The 25,987-nt window shown below is 41.8% G+C and overlaps 3 protein-coding genes across 6 annotated transcripts in view; all 3 read right to left on the bottom strand.

Annotated features, from left to right (window-relative positions):
* Positions 1-7,441, bottom strand: part of LOC116388223 (rab11 family-interacting protein 1-like) — an 11,822-nt gene extending 4,381 nt beyond the window's left edge. Inside the window, exons 1-3 of the mRNA XM_031855909.1 lie at positions 6,848-7,441; positions 767-1,188; positions 1-664 (exon numbers count right to left, since the gene is read on the bottom strand). The exon at positions 1-664 is cut by the window's left edge and continues 990 nt beyond it. Of these exons, the coding sequence (XP_031711769.1) occupies positions 1-664; positions 767-1,188; positions 6,848-7,209 (1,448 nt within the window). The 5' untranslated portion in view covers positions 7,210-7,441. The remainder of the gene's footprint in view (positions 665-766; positions 1,189-6,847) is intronic.
* Positions 7,442-7,597: 156 nt separating this feature from the next.
* On the bottom strand, positions 7,598-14,033 carry gpat4 (glycerol-3-phosphate acyltransferase 4). 2 transcript variants are annotated; one of them, XM_031855674.1, is made up of 12 exons: positions 13,932-14,033; positions 11,502-11,571; positions 11,110-11,407; positions 10,918-10,992; positions 10,697-10,786; positions 10,430-10,523; positions 10,173-10,288; positions 9,820-9,875; positions 9,631-9,716; positions 9,411-9,539; positions 9,231-9,310; positions 7,598-8,957 (listed from the first exon to the last, which is right to left on the bottom strand). In XM_031855674.1, exons 2-12 carry the CDS (start codon positions 11,554-11,556, stop codon positions 8,783-8,785), a joined length of 1,254 nt encoding a protein of 417 aa, XP_031711534.1. In that variant the 5' UTR covers positions 11,557-11,571; positions 13,932-14,033; the 3' UTR covers positions 7,598-8,782. The 2 variants fall into 2 exon arrangements, with proteins under 2 accessions (XP_031711534.1, XP_031711533.1); XM_031855673.1 differs by lacking the exon at positions 13,932-14,033 and adding an exon at positions 12,728-13,904.
* A 1,162-nt stretch (positions 14,034-15,195) lies between these two features.
* cabp1b (calcium binding protein 1b) overlaps positions 15,196-25,987 on the bottom strand; it is an 18,871-nt gene continuing 8,079 nt past the window's right edge. Inside the window, exons 1-8 of one of the 3 annotated variants that reach the window (XM_031855795.1) lie at positions 22,423-23,952; positions 19,325-19,492; positions 18,395-18,425; positions 18,172-18,315; positions 17,841-17,950; positions 17,599-17,673; positions 17,377-17,449; positions 15,196-16,706 (exon numbers count right to left, since the gene is read on the bottom strand). In XM_031855795.1, the coding sequence (XP_031711655.1) occupies positions 16,681-16,706; positions 17,377-17,449; positions 17,599-17,673; positions 17,841-17,950; positions 18,172-18,315; positions 18,395-18,425; positions 19,325-19,492; positions 22,423-22,464 (669 nt within the window). In that variant the 5' untranslated portion in view covers positions 22,465-23,952 and the 3' untranslated portion in view covers positions 15,196-16,680. Of the gene's footprint in view, positions 16,707-17,376; positions 17,450-17,598; positions 17,674-17,840; positions 17,951-18,171; positions 18,316-18,394; positions 18,426-19,324; positions 19,493-22,422; positions 23,953-25,987 lie in introns of those variants that run through there. The other 2 variants (XM_031855792.1, XM_031855794.1) reach the window with 2 other exon arrangements.

Genomic DNA, 25,987 nt, shown 5'->3' with positions numbered 1-25,987 from the left:
TTTCTAACCCTCTCTTCGAGAACTCTCTCCTCTTCCTCCTTTCTAACTCTCTCTTCTTCAATCCTTCTTTCTTGTTCCTGTAGTCTCCTCTTTTGCTCTGCCAATCTTTCACGCTCTTGTTCTCTCTTAACCCTCTCCTCTTCCTCATGTCGCCTCCTCTCTTCCTCCTCCCTCCTAATCTTTTCTTCTTCCTCCCTTTTAACGTTCTCTTCTTCAGTCCTCCTTTCCTCCTCTTGTCTCCTCTTCTCATCAGCCAACCTCTTGAGCTCTTCTTCTCTCCTCAACTCCTCCATCCTAATCTTTTCCTCTTCCTCCCTTCTTAGCTGACCCACATCCTCTTTTGTGTTTTCCAATTCCTCCTCCTCCTCCTCCCCCTCCTCCTCTTCTGTCCATGGTGAATATTGCCTCACCGCCCTCAGTGAATCAACAGATGAAGGAAAGCTTTCAGGGACGTCCTCCATGGATCCGTGGCCTGAACTGGTCAGACTGAAGTTTGAGCTGGTGCGAGAGGCCCGGGGCGGCGGCTCGTCGCGGTAGACATGGCTGCCGTTGATGCACACGTTACTCTGTTCTGCAGCGCCTTGTTTTTGGTTCCCGGAGGCGGCATCTTTGCCGTCTGAGCTGTTAGAGCGTTTATGTATCAGGAACTTGAACTTCTTTTTACCTGGAGGGACATGGGAAAGTCAACATGCATTTAATGACAGTGTACAAGAGAAAATAAATGACGTAGTGGTGATGGAGTATTTTGAAAACTGTTGCTCCCGACCTTCAGAGGAATCCACATTTAGACCAGACGACTGGCTGCCGCTCAGCGAGATGTTCTTTGCAGTCAGAACGGTCATGGACTGAGACATGTTCTTCTGCAGGTTAGACTTGTGGGAAAACAAAGACTTCATCTTATGTTTCTTCTTTTTATCGCCCTTGCCCGCTGCTACCTCACCGTCCCCCTCCTCATCGCTGTCGGTCAGGACTTGGGTGAAGGATGGCACCACGTTAGACGCAGTGTCGGACTCCTTTTTCTTGCCACGAACTTTGTCCTTGAACTTGCCCAGGCGAGATCTGGATTTGCCGGTAGCAGAGAGGTCAAACATGCTGGCAGTCATGTTGTTCCTCATGAACTGGATGTCCAAAAGCACCTCTCCTCGGTCTTTGTCTGCCTTGCCAGTCTTGTCCAGCAACTTAAACCATCTGTTAAAAGAGAATAACATTTTTTGAATGCATGTTAAGAGATTTAATTCCCAAATGTCTGATTAATTGTGCAAACATTATTTCAAAAGTAAAGAAAACATTCTATATGTTACTGATGTCATTGACTTCTTGTTTTAGTGTTGGCTCGCTCAGGTTAAAAAAAAAAAACACTTGAGGGCAGTGAAAAAAAAAGACAAATTCATCTTTAAAGTTGATTTGGTAAACTTTTACAAATCCAGCCGATAAAGAGAAACATAATCATTCATTTCAGCTTGATTTTGTTGCCCCCTGGTGAAAGTCCAATATTCACTCACTCTTACTCAGTTTTTGGTCTCTACAAACTCCTGAGAGTTGGCTCTTTAGCTGCTAGCAGGTAGTGTACAGTACAGAGGGGATTTAGGGCTTTTAAGCTGAAAGAAATGCTACGAGATTGATAAAAATTAAACAATTAAAATGAAAATTAAAATACTGTCTTTTCTGTATTTAAATACCGTTACTAACTTTTAAGATTTATTGCTTCACACACTTACCGCAATAACAAGGTGTTAAACACTATTATTCACCGTAATGTAATCTACTGAATGACAAACGAATCATAGACACTAAAAGACTGATTCATGAACAGTATGCTGATGTTTAGACCTCGTCAGCTTCTTTATGGAAACTATGATCCATCCCGTAGCAAATGGAGTGCGACTCAGCAGCCACTTGAATGTTTTTGGAAAATCTGTGGATCTCAGCAAACTGACCACGAAGGAAAGTTTTAAAAATAACAATAATAACACTTCTGCCTGGGACAGCCTCTCATGTTGGAAAGTTATGAATGCTTGTACTGTGTGTATACTTTTTTTCACCAATATTTTGAGAGCCTTTATGCATGTTTTCATCCAATGTCCCAGATCTCAATAAAATGCACAACTTTAGGACCAGATTTGTCACATAGATGACCCACTATGCCTCAAGTCGGCCAATGGAAGGATGGAGTTTATATCTTACAAGATGAGTCTCTTCTGACAATACTTACACCGTCATGTTCACAGGAAACCAATCTGCTATAAAACTCATCACGTTTTAAATAACCACCACATTTAAATGTAGCTCGACAATAAAATGCTATATGATATAAACACTGGTTACAACCTTAAACTAGCGTCTTAAAATGCAAGTCTTGTAAAAACGTGTAGAAAAACCTAAACCAAGTCATCAAGCTATCCACTGAGGTTGTGCCAGCTTTCCAAAGCTCAGGAGTCATGGCCCAATACCGACAGAAGGGTCTCAGAATAAGTAGAATACTTTAACAGAACAACGAAAAGAAGCAGTCAGCATATAAAGTGCCTATCAGGCAGAAATCTGAGGTCAGCTCACCGCTGAACAAACAACTCCAACTGAAATCTGGATTCCTGGGGAAATGAGGAAATGAGGAAGGGGCCGTGGGTGCATTTCTGTGCGTGTGTGTGAAAATGTGTGTGTGTGTCTTGCTTTTGCAATGCGAAAAAAATAGTTACCTTCAAAATAAACAGATTTGGTTATTATAATGTGCTTTTAAAAACAGAAAGAGCAAGTAAAGGTGTTATCTTCTAAATACATCACATATTGTGTTTATGTGCCATAAACGGTACTTTTCCGCCCCCCCCAATTTTCACATAACTCTTCTCCATGAGATACAATAAATATAAAGTATAGACACAATATAGTCTTTTTGGTGGTACAGAATAAGATATGACGCTGCGATTCACCCTCAGCACTGCTTCAGATGTGTTGCACAAACAAATGAAAAGGAGGGAAATTTCCTTTCCTGGAAATTGTCAAATAAGTAAGACTGCAGTCTCAGCTCCCCTGCCTCCCACACCGCTTATGAGTAATGGGATGCGATCTGCAAATTCAAGCCTTGACATTATAAATATACCACTGAGGGACTTGATGAATGTCCTTCAACAGAACACTGTGAGAAAGCTATTGCATTTCTTTATCATGCAAATGCAGAAAGTGTTCTGTAGGCGTCATGTTCTTACTCCCATGCACAGTGACATATGGTTCAAGTTTCATTGTCAAAGTAGGACTGTACTGAACTATACGATTCCTCTCCCTCATCAATATGGCCTAACAATATAATAGAAGAATGTAGTATCAGTATAGCATACTATTGGTGTATAGTACTTACTGACAATGTACTACAGCTGCCTTTGCATTCTAAACTATACCATTATAAATGTAATTTTGTATACTATACTGAAATGTAGAGTGTAATCACAACCCTGAACAACTAGTTTACTTTGCTGATGCCACATGTACACAAATACGTCTCGCATGAAGTTCAAAAAAAAAAAAAAAAAAAAAAAAAAAAAGAGAAGACAGTTAGTTCAGTTTACACAGAGGGGAAGTTGCAAAAGTGTTTGGGCGTTAGCTGGTTGGGGTAGTAAGCAGTGTGAGGAATTAAAAGTGAAAACTTTCACTAAACAGGGACTGTATAATAATAATGACGACGATGCCCTTAAACCCCGTAATCTCACACCCGTGTGAAGAGTTGACAGTGTTCTGCTGTACAGCACAGAGGATGATAATGCATGACTCAACATTGTGTAGATATATTCCACTTTCCGCACACACACACACACACATCCTTCCTTGTGAAGCCTGAACTACTGATAAGACTGCCTGGCTCAAGCCTTTCTTATCACAGGGCACAGCTGTGCGAGGGCCAAAAGAGCTGCCGGAGTGAGTAGAACAACTCAACAGTGACAATGTCCAAGGACCACAAGTGTCCCGGGCTCATTGCATCAGCCCACACCCACGAGTCAGAGAAGCCAAAAGGAAGGCCTGTGCAAAGAAACCAGAGTGACACTAAAAAGAAATTCCCTTTCCAACCAAAATTAAATCACAATACATGCTATGTCAAGGAAAGATGAACTTTCAGTGAAGCCGCTTCAAATGGCAAAATGCTGAACAGAAGCTGTGACAGAGACGTGCCTTAAAATCTTCACACTATAATGCTGCTATGTGGTATGAGGTTGTTTACATCTGAGCTCCCATTTTTTTTTTTAATGTATCCAGGCTTCACAGTTCAGGTGCTCTCAGGCCTGACAGCACATTTTGGTAAAAGAAGCACTTCAATAAATGTCATTCAGCGTGTCAGTAGCCTCACTGGGTTTTATAATGCCCTTGTAGCCGACAGTTTAAGTTAGAAAATAGGCTTTTTTCACAGAAGACATTTTTTAGAGAGAAAGAAAAAAAGCACAGGCATAAGGTTCAGTTAATAAATACATGTCTATGAATTCTGTTCATTCCCACCTGTTCTGTCTAAAAGTTCCTAAATACTTCCGAGTGACGACTTTGCTACCAGCCGCTCCTTCTTTAGCGAGCAACACATGTTGAAAGATTAGAACTTGGTGGACTAACTGCTTTCACTGAATTCAGCAAACACCATGTCCCTCAAACAGTAGAGCTGTTGTAGTCTACTGGCAGCTCATGTAACATGTTTGTCCGTCGTGGTTCGGCACAGACACAGTGGTCTTGCTCAGAAAAACTAACCTTGCAAGACCGTCTCTGTTGCCATCATTGTTTGCCTTTCATAGATAAAAAACAGTCAGGAATGTGAGGCTGAAGCAGGATTTAACCCTCCGAGTCAAGGTGCATTCCCCGAGCTCACAGAGAAAGATCAACAGAAATCAAAGTTACTCAACACCAGCTAGAGCATGTTTGATGATTTTACAAACAAAATATTTTCTGGGGTAAGAAATCCTCACAAAACTATACCCAAAACCATGTCCGATCAAAAATGCAGAGTACAGCCAGGTAAAGGTCAGTTTAGCACGCCGAGAGAGTTGGACAATCGCCACAGGCAGGTAGAACGGTATGAAAGGTTATTTGTGGCCAAATGCTTGTTTCATGCTCTCGGATCTGATTCAACGTTGGATTTTTCACTGAAGCAGGTTGCTCTGTTTTATAAAAGGTTTGCTGAAACATGAACAGACAGCATATCTATATCGTTTGATTATGAACAAAACATGAGCAGTAACGAACATCAAATCTAGCCTTGCTATGGACTACATTGCAATTCATGCGATGACCCAAGACTTAAAAACAGAGCAGACAAACCCAAATAACAACAAGCAACCCTGGAAAAGGTGGGAGAAGGAAGTGTGTGTGTGTGTATTTAGGCTTTTGTATAATACCGGTCACACTGTGGGAGACTAAAATTCTCAGAAACAGCTTAGCACAACAAAACATTTTCTATTCTCACTGAACTACAGACAGTTTTTACACATTTTAACGAGGACATCTTGAATTAAAATGTTACGCCTCTTCTTTAAAAGTGACTGAAGAGCATCTTTTCTGCTTAAAAAGGAGCAGGTATAGTTGCCATCACCGAGACCATACAGTAGCACCGGGAGGCCTGTGGCTGCAGTTAATTACTTCATCTACTTTGCTGGGTGTGAATGCGGTATAATGGAGAATCTGAAAGCTTCGTGTTTTTATCTTTTTCCTCACAAAAACGTGCCTCATTGGGCGTAGTGAGGTGAAGTCTGGGTCTTCTTTGGGGAAACTGTCCGTTGTTGACAAGTTCAGCCAGTGAAAGAGTGAATCCTTTGACTCGCATCTTTCGCCCGAGTAGGTAATGCTGATTGGCTTCCTTGAAGGCTGCTGCCAGGGGAACAAATCCCTTAAACTGCACCGGAGCGAGTGAGCAACATTCAGAAGTCAAACCCACCAAAGCGGGTGTGTGTGATGCATGACTCAAATACCTCACCTCAGTGGCAAAAATGTGCAAATATCCCGGGAACTCACTTCCAACGAGTCTTTTCAAACGCGCAAATTAAGGGAAAGATATTCCTTTGGCAACATTGATCTGTTTTTACAGATGCTGCAAACATAGTTTGTAATCATTAAAAAAGGACTTTATATGGATTATGGAGTTTTGTCCTGCAAGACCACAAAGCTGCAGTATGACTGACAGAACCAGCAACCAAGCAATCTGTGACGCAGATGAAAATCAAAGCTGCTCGGTGTTTATTTCATTCACCCCCATGTTTTCCTCATTTACATTCATCTAAGAGCAACAGTTCACGTAAACTTGCATAGAACACAGTCATGTATTCAGAAGACTGGGAAAAACCAACAGGACAGAACAGTGTGTCTGATGCCCAGACTCCTTAAAAATGTAGTGATCATGCGGGTTATTTTGTTTTGTTTCTTTACATAAAGACTTTTTCTGTCCTCAGGTTCAGCTGCAGAGGCATTCAATACCTCAAAGAAACTTCAATAGAATGATTTATTTTGCACCACTGGGCTACCCCACCATTAGACACGCTCAATGATGCCTCCTGTAAATGTAAGTTAATGCCACTTGTTTGGTAGAGGCTTAAATAGTAGTAATTGATTAGTTTATTGACAAGACGTTTCAGCAAATAGGTCCAGTTTTTTTAAATGTGATTTCTGCTTTTCTGAGTCTTCCTTTGGAAATAAACTAACATTTGGGTTTTGGACTGTTGGTCGAAGAAATCAAGACATGCCTGGACATTCTGGGACTTTGTGATGCACAGTTTGGCTACTTACTGACTTGGACCACACAACCATCTGTATAACAACGGTTGGTTGCCCTCTCAAACCACTTTCTTTCTTTCTTTCTTTGACCTTTAAACTTCCTACTGTGGGGACTTACTCGGTTTTGTTGCGGGTTTCGTCTTCGCAGAGCTGCAGCAGGTTGACGACAGCCTGTCCCAGCGGTTTGTCTGGACCCACCAGGGCCCGGTGCAGGACGTGGACGTGCAGCGTGCCGCGCTCCTTGCCTCCTCCGCCGTCCTGATGCAGCAGCAGCAGCGGCGGCAGGTCGAAGGCGGCCTCCTCCCCCCACACCGGTGCCACGCTCTTCTCCACCACCGAGGTCTGAAACTTCTCCTTGCCCACTTGCATGACCGCGTACGCATCGTTCGTGCCGCTCTTCCCCTTCACCCTGAGGCCTCTGGCCTGCTGTACCGTTACCTGGACGCTTGTGGGACACCACTGCTGATCCGCCAGAGACATTCTTGACACCACTCGTCGCTGGATTAACACCGCACAGATATCTGCCGTCGGTTCAGGGTAGAGACAGGGCAGGAGCGGGGGAAAGTTTTCCCGTGAGCTTCGGTGCGTTTGAGGAAACAGCTGATTGGGCGTGGTTACCACCGAGAGGGGTCCTTGGTTTAAACGAGACACGCCCCCAGATTAACAGATTACGCGAAACGAATTTGACAAACTGCTTGGCCCATTCACACCACAACAACCATTTACTGGAGCCAACAGGCCCCACCTGCTCCTTGTTGACACCTGTCAGAGTGCTCAGCATCACAGCAGCTACATTCAAGAGAGGACTGATTGATTGATTTGGGTACTAACTAAACCGTTTTTAATCACCACACGTCCCTTAGTTGGTTAAATCTTTTTATTTAAGACATGTTCTTATGTATAGTCACAGTTCCATCTATTCTTACTCTAACATCTTTCTGATCTAGGTCTGAAAACATGAGAGCTCTGCTCCAATTGTCACATGGAGAGAGGACAGGATAGCTGACAAGCCATGTGACAGGGGATAGGGTTCATAAGGTGGGTTCAGTTTCACATGCAGCTCCAGTTTGAATCCTAATCAGGCTGCGGTGTCTGTGGGGATTTCAGATGGATTGAATGCTCAGTGTGATGGAGAGTTGATTCCTAGCATTTACCTCAATGCATGCTGAGATAAACCCTCCATGCCCATGAGCCTGGGCAGGATGAGATGGGAATGGAGAAAGTATGTATCTATACTGCTGCTGCTTTGTATGTGTGTTACTCACTCCACAACACGCAACATGGATGTCTGAAACCTGACTCCTGCTGTTGAAGAAGGGTAACATGCCTCACTCTAAGAAGGGCTTTCCTAACAACCTGAGACAAACAAATCTAAAAACCTACATTACTATGGCTTACATTATGTACCAGGCCTGCAAATGCTTTATCTTACTTTCGCTGCTTCCTGGTGCCCAGCGAAGATTAAAGGCGAAGACACATATAGAGCCTTCAGCCAATTAGCAATGTGACGCACAATTGTTGGCACTGCCACTGTCTGGCAGTGATGTAACAGTAGTAGTAGTACTAGGCACTGGACATGGTCGCAGCTTTCCTGATGGCTGTGCACCTGTTAAAAGAATCTCTGAAAGTATTTACAAAGAGTTTTAATCCGATATATACAACAAGCTCCCATGGCAGTAAAACGGAGGCAGGGGAATCGGGGTCACTGAAGGACTTTGGTCATTAGCTTAAAGACAAACTGACCTGTTAGGATGTGTATGTCTCTAAATGTTTGAGCTTCCTGTACTGTAAGTGTAACCATTCTCCTAATTTCACATCATACAAAAAATGTCAATAAATATAGATTTTTACACCACTAAAAACATAAATATCAAACTATAAAAACGCTTTTCTATCACTCAGAGTCTGGTAAAAATGACGGTTACAGTAAGAATCAACAAATCTATACTTCTGATAATTCACATTTCAACAAATGTATACTAAAAATGATTCAAGATTTCACTGTGTGAGGTATAAGAGTCGGTATTTATAACGTCACACGTTCACTGTGTCCTCATTGTCCTTTTGTTGAAGCTGGATTGCTTTCATCCTCTTGATTTTTATCCTCCAAATATGTGTCGTCACTTTGGTCCCCCTCTTCCTGCTCTCCTACAAGAACTCTACTGTAAAGTTTCTGCTGCTCTTCTTTAAAAGCGTCTTTCACTTTTGCTCGTTTCAGACCTCCATCCCTGAGAGCACACAGGAAAGAAAGGAAAACAGTATCAAACCTGATCTAGAAGTCTGAAAAAGAGCATTAGCTCGAAACTTCACTTGTGGATATGCCAAAAAATTGCACTTTAGGGAGCAACTGTACAGTGTGCCGACCTTTGTTTATGTTTCTATCGCTGTCTTCTATTGGTCCAGCATCTGCCTTCAACAGTATTTGGATGCATGCTATGTATTGTGTGACTGTTCTATATTTTTTCTACAATCTTTTCTTGGAAACGTGGCTAATGACTCACCAAATGAGATCCACTAATCCTCCTTGTGCAGCTATGGCTGCTTTCACTCTGTTGGCAAACTGCACCGCATCCTCCCCTTCCTACACGTGGACAACAAAAAAGAACAGGCTCAGATTAGGTGGAAAAAAAGTACTCCGTCAGACAGAATAAACTTCGTCAGGTTGAGTTAAAGAGTTTCACCTCTCTGTTCATAGGCGGCAGGTACCAAACGCTGCAGACAACGGCCCAACTGCTCATCATCCTCAGCAGATAAGTCACCAAGCCAAACTTACTGCTGTTCCAGAACGCATCACCAAACCGAGGATCATACTGCGAGATGGACATAAAGCCACATCGAGCGTCGGTACGAGCAAAATGAGGAGAAAGGAGAAAAAAAAAGACTCCTACCTAAAGTTCCTACCTTAATGGCAACTGGATAGACTGTGGAGGCAATTTCAAAGCTGCCCTTTTTAAACATCATCACGGATGTGTTGTTGATGCAAGTACCTGTGGAAGACACGGTGTGGAGCTCTTACCGACTCTAAACAACAGATGTTACGTGCTCCGCTCTACAGGTGTACTTTTATTATGACTATATCATCATACACACCCTCAGGGAAGATCAGGATGGGCTGTTTAGTTTTGTCAGCAACATGATCGCTTAGCCTAAAATGACAAAGCAAGTGATCAATATATATATATAATCATTATGTAATAAAAATGTCTAAGCCACTATCAAATGTTTCAACAACTTCATATTTCAACATTTTAAACCTAATCTAAACAGTGTGCACTAAGTTTCTTGACCCCCATTCACAATAAGACAAATAAAGACATTTACAGGGGTGAACAAAATCTATTGTGTATTATAATTCAAAACACACTGAGCTGAACATCTTAAATGATATGTTGCACAGCAGTGGGACTGACTGCAAAGCCAAAACTGAGACGATGCATTGTTACCGTTTGGCCACTAGGTGTCTGTCTTTGACTTCTGATCTTTCAAACCAGATATGAGGAGAGGATTTGGCCATCGCTCGCTGGATTATTCCCATCAAGCCTCCATGCACCTGGCCAACCTGAGGGACCAGTCAGACTCAAGTTCAGCTTCAAAAACAACGTCTCTACTCATCTGTAAATTTGTCATAATCATTCATTCTTATGAAGACCGAACACACACACTCTCACGAAAACGTTCAGAGACACACGAACGTTCCTACCATAGAGTAGCAGCCATCATTGGCCAAGATGATGACATCAATGGGCGTTGTGTGATTAGACACACAGATACCGCCAGTCTTTGGTTTGTTCTCTCTGAAATCAAACAAGTTAGTTTGAGACACAGACACGCAACTTGGTGACGTGCAACTGCATCAAACACACTTCATATGCTTGACATTATGCTCTTTGAAATGGAGAGATTTGCAAAAAGATGTTAATCTGTGAATACTACTGTTCTGATAATTATAACGAAACATTAAACATACCTGTTATGATAGGTGATGATTGCTGTGAGGGCTCTCACACAGATGCGGTAACACATCAGATGAACCTTCTCAGTCAGGTAGAACCTTAACCTGAAGACATACAAAATAAGGCCACAGCAATTACTGCGGTCCCCTTAGGACGTATATTTCAAGGGCCCTTGGCATAGGGACCTGACTTCCAGCGCATGCTTGAACTGTTGTGAGAATTGTGGGAAACTTACTCTCTATTTGGTAAAAAGCCGACCAAAGCAGTCAAGACGAGAAGCAGACTAATGCCAGTGACAGCCAGAGTAACCCTGCAGAAAAAAAAGAAAAGACAGCTGGATCAAAGACAGAACCAGATGTTCATCTTTTGTAAGATGAGATGAATCTTACTGCCTCGGCAACATAACCCGCATGCGTGCTGCTCTGACCTGAGAGGCAGCAGGACGCCGTAGCGGATGAGGACTCCCAGGCCCCACAGGACAGTGAGTCTCTTACTGATATGACGGAAGTTGTAGTTGCTTCTAGTCAGCAGGTTCCAGGTCTCCAGTTCCTGGGCCGAAAAGCGCTTCGTCACCTCGTCATCCAAGATGCTCTCCGCACCTCTCCGGCAGAAGTAGAAGATGTCAGCCATCTCAAACTCCGGCTCTGAGGGAAGACAGCCGGCAGAACCTCGGAGCTCCCGGATCTCCTGCTGGAAGGACGATGGTGTTTCTTTGGCTATGATTCCTACAATGAGAACGAAAAGTAGAAAGAAAGTTAATGGTCAAAATAATACAGCTACAGTACGGTAAGCATTTAAGACTGAATAGTACTTATTTACCATTGCTACATGGTTTATAGAGTTGCTGATTCTTCTCCTTTGCTTCCTTCTCCATTCGTGAAGTTGCCCACTAATTTCAAAGAAAAAAAAAAACATTGAGATAACTAGTTTAGAAAACAAGATTTCTAAATTGCTGATGAGCAGCAATGAAGTTGGCCGTAATAAGCGGCACAGAGTGACAGCTCTGCAACAGAGAACATCTTTTCCTGCAAAGAATTTGTAGACACGTTCAACAGCATTCAGGTCCAGTTTGAATTTCAAACCCGTTGTCAGACTTACTCGAGCACAGTTTTGACCCAGTACACTACATACACACACTCACAAGTACTCACAGACCTGCTGCATGAAGCTTAGATGATTGAAGCTACCAAAGATGTACTAGCTTTTACAAGATAATAAAATGTAGATGTAGATAGACCACTAAAGCCAGCCTACCAGACATAAAGCTTCCTCACACCTGATCCCTGAAAGAGGTGCCCAGAGCTAAATTAAGATAGTAAAAACCATATGGGTGGTACAGACTAAATAGCGATACCACACGCTAGAGTTGCTATAATGCTGCCATGCCACAGGTGGAATATTACCATACACGAAGGCAGTGGAATACCAGCGCCATAATCCTCCAGATTTAAGCTCTCTGGGTTGAAACCTAAGTCTAGTAGTTCTGATTTTTGCTAGACTCAATGTCAGAGACCTGACAAGGCAGAGAGAAAAGAAACAGAGGATCTTTGGAGGAATGTCATATTTGGTCGCACAGCCACATGTTTAAGATTAATCAAGACAGCCTGCAGCTCATCCCACCCTCCACAGAAAGACAGTCTTGCCTTCAGCTGAAGTACGACGTTCAAGAAATTAGTAAAGCAGTCAGCAATCCTGCTCAGACAACAGGTATGTCCCTGAGTGTTCATCTTTAATCGCGACTACCATTATCCTGAGTGTAGAAGGGGAGTTGTGACAAAACTGTAAGACCACAGTGGCTGAGCTTGTGAGGGGAACAACCTTGTGTTCTCTGTGCCATATCTCAAACTACCCCAGTAGATAGACTTCCTCCCAGGAGTCTAAGCTCACTGCAGTATCTACACTACCCCAGATGGTAGTCCCATGGCGAAAAGCTTTTGCCCCCCCCCTGGGGTATAAATAAACCAACAGCATATCAATACAAAGGGCTTTGATTTTGTATGCTACTCTTCTAATGATATCGTGCATTACACGGACACCAAGGTCACCTCAAAGATCTTGAGAAGGCTCCTCATGTAGAGTCTGCGGAAACCAAAAGAGACTCCGAGAACAGTTGGCACGATTATGAAGACAAACAGAAGAGTCAACCAGACATGGAGACACGTGATGGAGATGCCGAAACACCTGCACAGCAGGTCGTCGGCTGGAAATGTAAACCCATTCATGCTGCTCAACAGCCGAGGAGACACAGGGAGCAAGTAGGCTCAACACACCGCGGCGAAACCTTCTGAAGCCGACCCTGGAATGTACAACAGGAGTAAATCACTGTGTACATCTGACAAAGACAGCTCAAACAGTCATAAAAAGTACAAACATTATAATCCTTATTGTTCCCTTTCAGGTGACTTGTTCTACATTGTGATTGACTCTAAATGACCTTTTGACATCATACTTTGCTGATTTGTTTTCACCCACATAGTTTCAGTCATAAATGATTATGATATTGACATATTACTGATATAATTAAGCATCCTGAGCTGCAGTTTAACAGTAATATGGTCGACTGTTGTTGGGGATCTTTTACTGAGGGGCATTATTAAAAGAGAGTTAAAGTGCAATACTTCCCCAAAACTGCGGTGTGTTTTCTTTCCAAAGTAACTTGATTTCCTCTATGAATTCACAGATTGTTTTGTGACAGCATGCAGAACAGTTATTCCAGCTTTTCAACAATGACTCAGAGACTGTTTATATATAGAAAAGCTGGATGCTTTTGCAGAAATTCAAATGACAAAAACATCTCTGAGTTATTCGCCCACAGCTTCAGTTCAACTGTCGGCTGGCTAGTTTATGGGACCACAAAATACTTGTAATTACTGTGTAACTAACGAGGATTAAGTTACAGTAACGTTAACGTTAAAGGTCAACAAGCACCTGTTTCAGTTAAGTGGTTAATTACGTAGCGTTAGCGCCCCTGTTATCTAACAACAACACTTCGACTTACACATTGTCATTAATATTCATTTAACGTTACCAACCGAATTTAAATTCGCAAATAATTTATAGTTTTACAAGTTTAACGTTTCATCACCTCCTCCTAATGGGACACATTGACTTACCCTGCCGGTGTATGTGATGGGTTATTAGGTTTCGTAACATGCTAGCTTACAAGGGAGCTGCTCGGTTAATATTAAAGCTCACTTCGACCCGTGACTAATAATGTGTTAGCTAACGCTCCTGGGTGACAGCTCTTACCGTCCTAACGCCAGTCGTGTGCCGGAAGAGGATTGAGATGACAGACGGTCAGGTAGTTCTCCATCTGGACAGTCCGGGCTGAAGCACATGGACTTCTGACACTGTGCTGGAGGATTTGCAGGCTGTTGGCAACATGCTAGCTACAACATGCTAGCTACAACTGCAGCTAGAGTTGTATACAGTCGTCCTGGCAACAGGTGGCCAATGAGGGCCGCTGTCACTGCACTGTAGACGGTAATCTGATTACAGCGGGATGGCCCAAAAATCAATCTGTCAAAACGGTGTTTAATGCGGTGTTTATTTCATTAGCATCATATAGTTTTTATCAATACCAGTGGTTCAAATGTCTGAAGAAATAAGAAAATGTGGTACCAATGGAAACCATGAAATAACAGCATTTATCTCTCCTTCATCTTACCTCACAGAACAATGTGCCCACTGCCAGACTGCTCATGCAGAAAAGTCAAGCACAAGGAGGTTTAGGCCTACACTGCACCCAATTAAAATGAACAAAGAATATGTACAATGTTTTTAGTTCCCTTCCTAATGTATGCACTGTACAGACTAAACAATAAGGATATTTTGATGGAGTCGATTTTTTATTTTTTTTTTACGAACCAAGTGTGCCAGGTTGCAAGACTCTCTGGGATCATTTTAAGTGCAGTAAATCGTCTGAATTCGTGTTTTTTTTTAGAGTGAAGATGGTCTTTGTGGTTTCTGTTAAAAGCCAAGTAGAGAAAAGCCAGTGTGTTTATAATACTACAGAAGGCTTGACAGTGAGCTTTTTGTAAATATCAGAATTGCATTTGTCCCCATCTTCATTTTTTTATGAGCCTCATTCCACATTTCAAGAAATTCTTAATTTTTAAAAACTGAAAACTTTGATGGAGCTCATTTTAGCTTTAAAAACATCACAGACTTGATTCTGTCTCAACTGCAGACTTTGATGGATTAACTTCATTTTCTCCATCAAGCGAGGTTCAAGTTTATTTTGATCTTCAGATGAGGGTTCCTTAAAAAGGTTCACCCCAAAATTGAATGTGAAGGCATCAGTAGCTCAGTCTGTAGGGGCCTGAAAGAAATGCATTTTAGGATTAATAAAGTACTTATTTCCTTTAAAGGATTTAGTCTACGTGTTTGTCCTCAAATGTCCACATAGAAAAAGACAAGAGTTCCCATAATCTGGCCGTCTGGACAAAATAATGTCCTTACAACACTGTTAATACATACGACACACACTACAGAAATTGCTTCTGTGATGAAGTTCAAGCTCAATAAAAACCTTTATTTTTTATATACTCTGCTACAAATGTCAGTTATTTCTTGCATGCATAGTTTAACACTTAAGACAAGTAAAATCACAAAGTAAGATTTCCCTTGAGAAGAATATCTCAACTTTATAGCATGCATAAACCCATGTCCATTTATGAACAGTCAACCAATAATTTAGCTGCCCCAATAACCAGGAGAGGCATTTTAAGCAGCCATTTTGAAAATATAATCCAATGGATCATTTTTCTAAAACACGCTGCATACACTTACTACACTGCATAAGACTCAAATGATACTTTTGTAAACTTTCTTTGGCTTTTTTCATAAAGCAGCGAATGCTTCGTCTTTACAAATATAGATAATTAAGGTAAAAGAGGATAAAGAAATTGGTTTTAGAGCATATGTTAGGGGCAGTTTATGGAAGAGGTTGATTGTTCAATTCATTTTGAGGTATTAAAGTTAAAAGTGTAAAAGTTGTACCAAAGTGAAAATCACTTCAGGACTGTTCTGAAGACTCTGTAGACTCACAAAACCCTAAAATAAACGAGTACATTTATCAAAGCTCGCTGATACAAATGAAAGAATTAACAGAATCTCTCTTTCATGTTTATCATCTACCATCAGTAGATGATCTGTCAAACTCTGTGTGTGTTCATGCCGAGTACTATTCAGAATTAATAAAACATATATGGAGTTCAAAAGGCCTATCGCATTCAAGATTAGCAACTCACTGTATCTAGAGAGAATTTCCAACAGGAGTGTTTGCAGTTGAAGGAGTCTTACGCACACTGACAATTACATATATCTCACAGTATGATGGGCATAATGTTATTAAAGTAAGAAGAACTGCATCAGTGCTACGTTACACATACTTACAGAACAAATATCGGCTTGCATTGAGCAGGGTAGTCTTACAGGACATAATAAACCTACAGTAGGGTTAAGAGAGAAACAACAGTAATGCACAAGACACAAACACAGCTTTGACAGGATCACATGAAATATTTCCATATTGCCATATATCATATTTGTGCTTAAGATGTCCTCAGCTTTAGAGAGGAATGTGCTGTATTGGTTTCGCTGCTAGTTGAACATGTATTTTTAATTGCTACAGTTATCAACATAGTGTCATTGAGTCAACAGCCACATCAGCATTTAAAATATTATTACCAAAGGAAAATATGCTTTTTTTAAAACATACTTTGTAAAAGTCATAAATGCAGCTGTTGGTTTTGTGTATGTTCTAAGAAACAGCAGCAGCATATAATCAACAGTGTTGCTCCAGGTTGTAGTCGTCAGCCGTTGTGCTTCAGCATGGCAGTTTCAGGGCTGGGTTGATATGTTTTTGTTTTCTTGTTCATCGCCAGTTCAGAAGTTCCAGATCCCTCCGCACTCTGTACTGGACTCTCTCCTCTTTCTCCCATACCAACAGAGAAGCCATGTTGTGTTTTTAACATGCCGACTCTCTGGCAGGAACTCATCGAGACATCATCCGCACAAACTCTGGGAATTAAAGAAAAGGACGAAGTGTTTCACGGAGCTTTAGTTAAAAAAAATCTTCAATGAAATGCATGATGCAGCTAAACTAAGAGTACAGTACATTTGTCAGGTGTACACAAGCACAACCCAGGTCAAGGTCTCAAAAATCATATTAGTCATGTTCACCATGACCTACATGCATTCTAGCACTCCAAAAGAAACCCTTTTTTCCCCGATCTTGTTCAATCAAATGCTTGGACATTATTGCTGAATGATTGCATAAGTAATGCAGCGGAAACGTGAAATTGTTTTGATGTAAGTGTAATTTTGCTACTGAGAACAGCAGCCCTTTTTGATATTTTCATCCCTGAAAGCCTGTGTATCTTTTTCTCTGTGGGTAAACTATGAGGTGCCATAATCCCTTGGTATGGAGATAATCTGACAACAACCTTCTGCCTTCATCCCCTCACCTCACCGTCAGCATGGTATTGGAATATCAGCACACGTGTTAGTATTTTACTTTGAACTTTGTGTGTGTTTAAGAGAGAGAGGCAGAAGGATGGAAATAAAAAGACACCAACAGTAAAAAGGTTTTGTGTAGGGATGTATGATTCCCAGGCTCTGCACACAGTGAAATGTGTCATGCTGTATGAATTGCTCAGCACGGTGTCACACACAGTTTAGGACTCTTTACCTTCAAAGTCTACATGCCCGTCTCCGTTGAGGTCGATGTCTCGTAGGATGTCCTCCAGGTCTCTGTGTCCGACCTGAAAAGATCAGGTTGTGGAGAAGGTGTGAACACCCACGCCACAAACTCAGGCAAGATACTCAAGCAGTAACAGACGAGATTCAGACAGACACCGTGATTGATGGACAGCAACAAACAGGAGGACCGACTCTCCCAGCAGCTCTGTACCTGTTGTCCTAAAAGTTTTTTCATCGCTTCTCGAAGTTCTGCTGTGCTGATCTGGCCGTCACCATTAGTGTCAAACTGAGAATGATGAGAGAAACGGAGACAAATGTAAAATGACCACCTAACACGAGCAGAACATCCTTAAGATTATTGTCATGCTTTATGTACATAAAGACTTTTGGTAACAATGCTGTTATCAAACTCAGTTTTCTACTTTGTGAGCTTCTCTCCATGTCTTTCCTCACCTCCTTGAATGCATCCCTCAGCTCTTTCACCCCGATCATGTCTGCCGTTTCAGCCAGAAGTTTGGGCCCCATGAGTTCAACGAAGTCCTCAAAGTCAACATGTCCTCCCACTGTTGGACAGATTGAAAAGAGGAAGCTGAATTAACCTTCAGGGTATTCTTACAGACAAAAGTAGTGACGCTGAATCCTAAGCACTGTTTTTAAAGTGTCTGTAGGAGTATTGAACCCAAACCTGCAGTGATGACATGCACAACTGATTCTAAATCTTTGTTAGAGGGATGGGGGGAAATACATTAGAGACATGCAAACATACACAGACAGTTTTACTTACAATTCATGTTGATCTGCTGGCTCAGTTCTATCAGCTCCATCTCTGTTGGCATGTAGCCCATTGTTCTCATGCAGTTCCCCAGGTCTTTACAGCCGATAAACCCATCTTTGTCTTTGTCGAACTCCCTGAACGCCTCACGCAACTCTGAGAGCGAGGGAGACGGGGTTTGAGTGTCATAGAACATTATTTGAGAATATTGTAAAATATTTGAAATGTGCCATACCATCCATTTCTTCTGGCCTCAACTCTCGGTCCTGTGAAGGATCACACTGCAAGGTTAGGATCCAAACACTGCGGCTATTTTCAAAATGATGCCATTACGCAGCATTCCTTACACAATAGGATGCTGCACGATAATAAGTAACTGCAGGTTATGTGCAGCAGAGTGCCAAGAGTCAGCATGTTTCCTTCCAGCCAGAGAGGAAGAGCTCATCAGTGAGATCACCTGCTGAAGAAAACATGCACACTCTTGGCACTCTATGACACCCTGTTTCAAAATAATCGGATAGAAGTATAGTAGCAGAAACAGGATAAAAGTTAGCAGAGACAATGGAAAGCAACAGTTCCTTTAATTTGAGGTCCACTGAATTAAAATGACCCAATCTCAACCCCTACATCCATTATGAACAGCCATGGGAGAGCTTGTCATCAGAACGGTCAGCAAAACAGCGGTCGTCTACACTGAGGATTTCAACATCCCTGTTTTCTTTAATAACAAGCCGGTAACGCATGTTGTTGTTACAGCTGGAATTACACAAAGAGAGAAAATTGTAACGTAAGGCGCATATCTGCCATCACCATGACCCGGTTTTAGTAATACTCCATGCTGATACAAATGTCCACCAATGCTTATGAGTAATCCAGCCTCATGCATAACTATACACATAGACACACACACACACACACACACACACACACACACGCACACACAGACAACCTTGCATTCAGCATTCTTGCTATCAAGAGGAAAGATTTCACATTCTAAAAATGCCATCTTCTCATTTCCGCTGCGTTTATTTACATGCTGTTAGTGCTGAGGTTACGGTGAGAGCTGATTACTGCACTCATTCATCTCATGTTTCTGTTATTGTGGGTGTACTGTGTTGTGTGCTAATCTCTTGGCATGCACATGATATTGTCTGGACTTACGTACAGCCTGCCGGCTCTCAGCGAAGCCCTTGCGTAGAAAGATGCACGCAGGCCCCAGTACGTTGTGCATAGTGGCTGCGTTCTGGGCCAGGGCCACTAGCGGCTCAAGGTAGGCCCCCCCAGATCCCCCCTCCTCAGAGGACTGCACTGCTTTGTAGTTCTTCTTTTGGTCCTGGGGCAGCATCCGAGGCGGGGGGCCAGACATGGGAGCAGGGGCAAAGACAGGGGTTGAGACTGTGACTCAAGACTGTGGCAGCATGGAGTCAACAAGGAGCCAACAAGGAGGGGGGGATGAAGGGGGTGACAGACATATGTCTGTCAATCGAGAGTCATGCGGTCATAGAGAGGTGTAGAGTCATGTAATTCTTAGAGAGGTGTAGAGTCATGCAGTCATAGAGAGGTGTAGAGTCGGGTCAGTCATAGAGAAGCACCTCAGTCAGTGGGAAGAGGTTGTAATTTCATGACAAGAGCAACTGATGCCATCCATGAATCTGCCCTGCAGGTCACAATCCTGCACTGTGACACAAAGGGCATCACGTATTATAGACAATGCCAATGGGGGAGTTAACTGCATAGCAAAAATACGATGCATATTGTATTTTACAGCTCCTTAATCTTCAACTGCACATTTTGTTGCCAACCTTGTGATTAAAGGACAACCCAATCTATCCCCTAAGCTACAGCTACACAGTCACCAAAGTCATTGCTGAGATCGGGGAAAACGGCAACATCACAACAAAGTCGGACGGGGCAAGAAACACACGCAGTCATCATAGAAGTTTTAAAGAAACCAACCAGATTAGCCAAATTTATGATTTGTGAAGAGTAAAATCATAACCCAACCACATGTTGTAAACATTAATTCCAATTACAGACCAACTGGTTGACATACTTACCACTGTGGTGTGGACACAGTTTTCCTGTGCATTGAGTGATTATTACCACATTTCAGGCGTACTCACGCACTGGTTTTATCTCCCAATGAAGTGGTTTAGATTATCTGACTGCTCATGTTTCTTGCCCCATCTGCACACTGACTCTGGTGAGATAATAATAACATTAACATAACCGATAGCAATGATGGCCAGAACTAAAAATAGGACCAATGATGTAATAAACTGGAAAAATGCTCCAATGCCCAATTTGTCGATGGTAAGAAACAACAGAGTCCACATGAGTCCACATTTAACTGACAGCATTATGATTCTAACTAATGACACAGTCTAAATGTGGTGGTAGTAATATGGTAGAGGCTGTGTCTGAAGGTAGAGGAATCAAAGGAATAATGCAGTGTATTTATAATCAACAAGACTGGGATAGTTATTTGAATTTCAGTTTTTTTGTGTGCACATTACAGAATAATGGCGTTGTCGAGAAGATGAGGCTAAAGTTCAGCCACTCATTTCATTATAATCACCAATTAGACGACTAACCAGGGGGCTAAAAGAGTTCTCACATCACTCATCCCAATTACAGAGAAAGCTACAGGTTAATTAAAAATGGACAATCACTGCTCACCAGTGGACAAAACAAGCCCTTTCTAAATAAAGCCAAATAAGGTCCAACCATTGCTCTGTCTAATATTTGAATTAGAGAGAGCAGCGGCCTGATCTCAAGCAAAATGCAGAACGCATATTCTTTTACTATCTACTTCGGCAGCAACATCTCTTGCTTATAAAACATGAAAATGTCGGTCAAGTCTTCAATTGCCGCCGTGTAACATTAAACTCAGTCGAAGAAAATCCAGCTAAAAGCGAGTGGAGTGGACTCACTGTCACAGCGAATTACCAAGGCACCATTTTTGCTGCTGCTTCAAATCTCACAGACATAAGCTACCCGTCTACAGATGCTTTTACAGTCCCCATATGACACATTTACATGCATGCATAGTGAAAAATTAATATGGAAGCATATACTAAATGCAAATATACACTGTATAATACTTTCTGCAGATGACCTTCACGCTCCATCTGTTACCATGCCAGTTCTAATGCCAGTTCTAATGCCAGTTCATGCATTCCTACAGTCCAAGCCAAAGGAACGAATGCCCACTGGGTGATCTGACCAAGTGATGCATGGAGCTAGGCTGTCTGAGGGTATATCGTGCAAGAAAAATTACTATGAAGCCACGCGCTTGCAGTTATATAACCCAAAAAAAAAGAAAACCTTCTCCACCACTCCAATCTTTTTAGCACAGATGGCATCAACAGTTGCTTGTCATATCATGCTTTCTCAAGGATGTGCAGCTGCTGATCTTAAGAAAACCTATTTGTGGGACCGTCTGCCTGCTACACTGAGAGTCTATTCAAGCATATGCTGATACGATGAGAACAGCTGACGCGAGAGATGTATTGTACAGACGAAGGTCATCGTCTTGAGCCTTTGTAGAAATGGTTTTGAATGTTCTTTCCTCGTTCTTCAACTGCGCACTTGTGTTGTCATCTAAAAGCCTCAATGCCAGTGGTATGTTTGATCTAATAGAATCTGACTGTAAAAAGAGAACACCTGTTTGCAACATTTCCACTGACTTGTCACGTCCCGCAGGTGCAGGTTCAACAGCTTAGAAATCTTCCGCTGGCTGGTAAGGTTGCATCGCCGTGCAATTTGACCCGACCCTAATCTTCGGTGACGTGATCCACATTCACCAACTACACCTCAGCCAACAGGTCGAGCACAAGCAGCACTAACCAACTCCTCTGACCTTTGTCTAAAAGGCTAAAATGGATTTCTAGGGAATGCGGACATGCACTAACGAGGACAGAGGGAAATTGTATCTAACAAAAAGACACATTAGAAAACGGAATAATTATTAGCACTGCCCTAAACATGCAAAATTAGTTTTCCACAAAGTCATAGTTAACAATAAAGTGTGTAAATTCCTAACATTGTCTGAAACTACAGCATAAAACACAAGCTTTATCTTCAAAAACTATTTAATTATTCTGCCATGTGCTTGGACTCCAGCAACACAAAACACAGGGACACCCAGTCAGACAGTACAGGGTTCAGTCAAATAGCTTTTGATCAGGTTGGGGACACACCATGAGACAAACATGCACCAGTCAAGGGGATTCAAGGAGACCACAGCAGAGAAGACCTTACCTTCTTGGTGAAAATTTTAAGCGACTTTACAGAGTTGCCCATTGCAAAGAAAAATCCTTCTTGTTTTATGTTTTTTCTCTAACCGTGTCTGTGTTAGTGTGGCTGTATGTAAGTGTATGCATGTGTGTTTGCATATGTTTCCGGGCATGCATGGGAATAGGAGTGATTAGAAAGGGAAAGAGTGTTCAGAGGGTCATCGACTAATATAAGAGGACATTTGGAACAAGGCAGGGAGAGGAGCAGAGGTATCATAGGGGGTAGAGGAGGTCGGAGGGAGAGGACGTATACTGGGAGGACCTACAGGCAAAGACGCCGGAAGGTACAAGGGGAGGGACACTAAAACAAAAGAGGGAATATGTAAACAAGGACAAAGTACGGATCAGAACAACACAAAAATAAGCAAGGGAGAGGAAGCATGCGTGTGATCAGAGTGAGATGCAAGCGCCAGGAGTAGAAAAAGCAGGATTGCTTATTCATTCCATCCTCTCTCCTACAGTGTCTTTCCTCCCTCCCCTCTACCCACTCTCTCTCCCTCCCTCCCCTCTACCCTCTCTCTCTCTCTCTCCATCTCTTTTTCTGTCCGTCAGTTTGTCTCTTGCCCTTTTTTACCCTCACTCTCGCTCTCTCCACAGTTTCAAACCATCAATGCAAATATCACAGAAGAAGCTCATTCGGACAAGCATATTACCTTCCCCTGAGCGAGACGCTGGATAAACCAATCCAAACATGCACACACACGCACACAGACACACACTCGATTAAACACACACGGATGTGGGGCTGTGGAGCTAAAAATATCACACACGCTCTCTATTCACCCCCTACTCTCTCATACCCACTCATCCCCCAGCATCCATCCCCCTCTCTCAATCACACACACACGCACACACACACACATGAAGACAAACAAACAGGATTTCACTATCAACCTCTTCATTTGACTTTCTTATTGTTTGCATAGTTGATTGCTTTTGATTGGACTGCGCCACAGATGTGTCTGATCAACCAATTTACACATAGAGAAAGTCTTTACTAGCTGAGATATTTCTTTAATTTCAATTACGCAACCTCATTTAATAAACTAGCTTGGAGTGGAACTTAAGAAGGACTTCACACACTGTCTTTTAAATTGATTTGAAAATAGCAATGTTGGCCTTCACCCACACCTCCCTCACCTGTAGTGTTTGGGCAGGAGGCGGAAAATTAAAAAGAAATTCATTAATTAGACCTTACACACATTCTAGGAGGTTGATCAATTCTTTAAGTTTAAGTTTCAATGAGCGCCATCAGATGTTTAGCAAACAGCTAGCTACAGTAGCTCATTGACTCATAATGGGCAAGTGTCAGGTTCAATTTTTCTTGAATGAATTTCTTTTAAATGGTTAATCAAACTATTGATTTTCTGCCTGTTAACAGGTCACATTAATCTTATTATCTGTCATACTTTCATAGTTGGGTCGGTATGATTGTGAAACAGGCATTAAAATGCTTTCGTTAAAACAATTCTTTTAATTTTTATGTTTAATAGTGCAAGGATATATATATATATATATATTTATTTATTTATTTTCTCTGTGTATGTGTGTTTAGGTTCCGCATCTTTTGCCAGCGTGTGATATCTCACAGGATATATGAATACACAGTTTTGCTCTTCATCCTCCTGAGCTGTATCACCATTGCTATGGAGAGGCCTGGAATAGAACACAAAAGCAAGGTGAGACACCTACAGAGTGTGGAGACACACACACACAACCCTATCTATCCAATATAGACAGATGCACACACACACACACACACACACACACACACACAAAACCCTATCTATCAACCACATAAATAAAATAATAAAATACTACTAAATTGTGAGGCAAATGTATTTGATTTTTGGTGGCAAAAGACTGATACATTTTGATTCGAGGACATCACTGATGACATACAAACACAATATCAAGTATATTTACTGCAACAATTTAGAGACGTACAAAGTATTTTTATAGCACCTCAAGTATTTGATCTCTGAGGTATTTTTCTTCTGTAATTTAAGATTTTGTTTTTCACTCTTTAATCTAGGAAATTATGTTTTTTTTCTTGGAATATTATCCCCCTAACCTGGCTCCATAATTGATTTACTTTTTGTCTACAATGGCCCTTATACACAGTCGTACATAGCGCACATGCGTGTCCACACAGTATAGTCATGTAAGGTGTGATGAGAGATGGCAAATACAGAAACACACACACACTCACACACACACACACACACACACACACACACACACACACACACACACAATCAAGCTGGATGTTTTGCATTTCATGAAACAAATAATATGTGAAATAAGATGTAATAAACTCTCACTCTGCCCTTTAGGAGCGACGGGTACTCGAAGTGTCCAGTTTAGTGTTCTGTGTTGTCTTCCTGGTAGAGATGCTTTTTAAGGTAAACATCAGTTTTGTTTTTTAACTGCAGAGATCTGCACTGTGTGGCATTCTTATTATAAACTAACATTTTTAATTTGTTCTAATAAATACAAGCACATCATGGCTTCACTTTCTATGATGCCCATGTCTATAATGCATTACAAACCTACTTAAAATGCTTTATAATCTGCGTATAGCACTTCATAACTGTAGTTATAAGCATCACAGCATTTTACAAGGATTTATAAGGTCAAGTATCATAATACTTAAGTATTTCTGGTCACTCACTTACATTTGTTGCTGTAAGAATCATAGTGTAGTATAATACCCATAGTTGTACTACATTATAAACTTTTTCTAATGCATTATAAAGTGGTTATAGCACTGTATAATTTTACTGATATGCACTTGTAGTTACAGCATTATAAACTTTTTATAATGCATTATAATGCAATATAATGTGGTTATAAGTTACTCATAAGTGGTCATTGTTTTCAATGATCAGTAATATCGCATTGATAAGTTTAAATTGATGTGTTGTTGCTGTAACACCAGGTTCTGGCTCTGGGTTTGCTGTTCGGGAGTAAGAGCTACTGCCGGTCGTCCTGGAACGTCATAGACGGGTCGTTGGTGATTCTCTCTTTTCTCAACATCTTGGTCTCTGTGACATGTTCGGGCCAAAATAAAATGCTGGTTATCGTCAAAGTGCTGCGCTTGCTGCGCACATTTCGCCCACTGAGGTATGTGTGTGTCTACAGTATAGATGTTCGTGTACTGTTGCATGTAAGCATATTTCACATTTGGGTCTGTATGTAGTGTACACGTGCCGGTTCTAACAAATGTCTTTTTGTTTGTGTTTGTGTGATCCAGGGTGATCAAGCGAGCCCCGAAACTGAAGCTGGCTGTCGAGGCTCTGATTGCCGCGGTCAAGTCCATCGGGAACATCTTTCTCATATGCTGCGCCTTCATCTTTTTCTATGCAATCCTTGGGGTGCAGGTAACGTGGGAATGACCACACACACATGGCTTTATTGTGTGTGTGCGATGCAATTCTGATGAGGTCAGCACACTGGTAATAAAAAGACACCACTCTGTCTTTTTCCCACACAAACACTATAGTTGTTCAAGGGAAAGTTCTACACCT

Source organism: Anarrhichthys ocellatus, unplaced genomic scaffold, assembly GCF_004355925.1.
Source record: "Anarrhichthys ocellatus isolate YVR2014 unplaced genomic scaffold, GSC_Weel_1.0 scaffold16, whole genome shotgun sequence".
Lineage (NCBI taxonomy): Eukaryota > Metazoa > Chordata > Actinopteri > Perciformes > Anarhichadidae > Anarrhichthys > Anarrhichthys ocellatus.
This window is presented reverse-complemented; position numbering and strand designations above follow the sequence as displayed.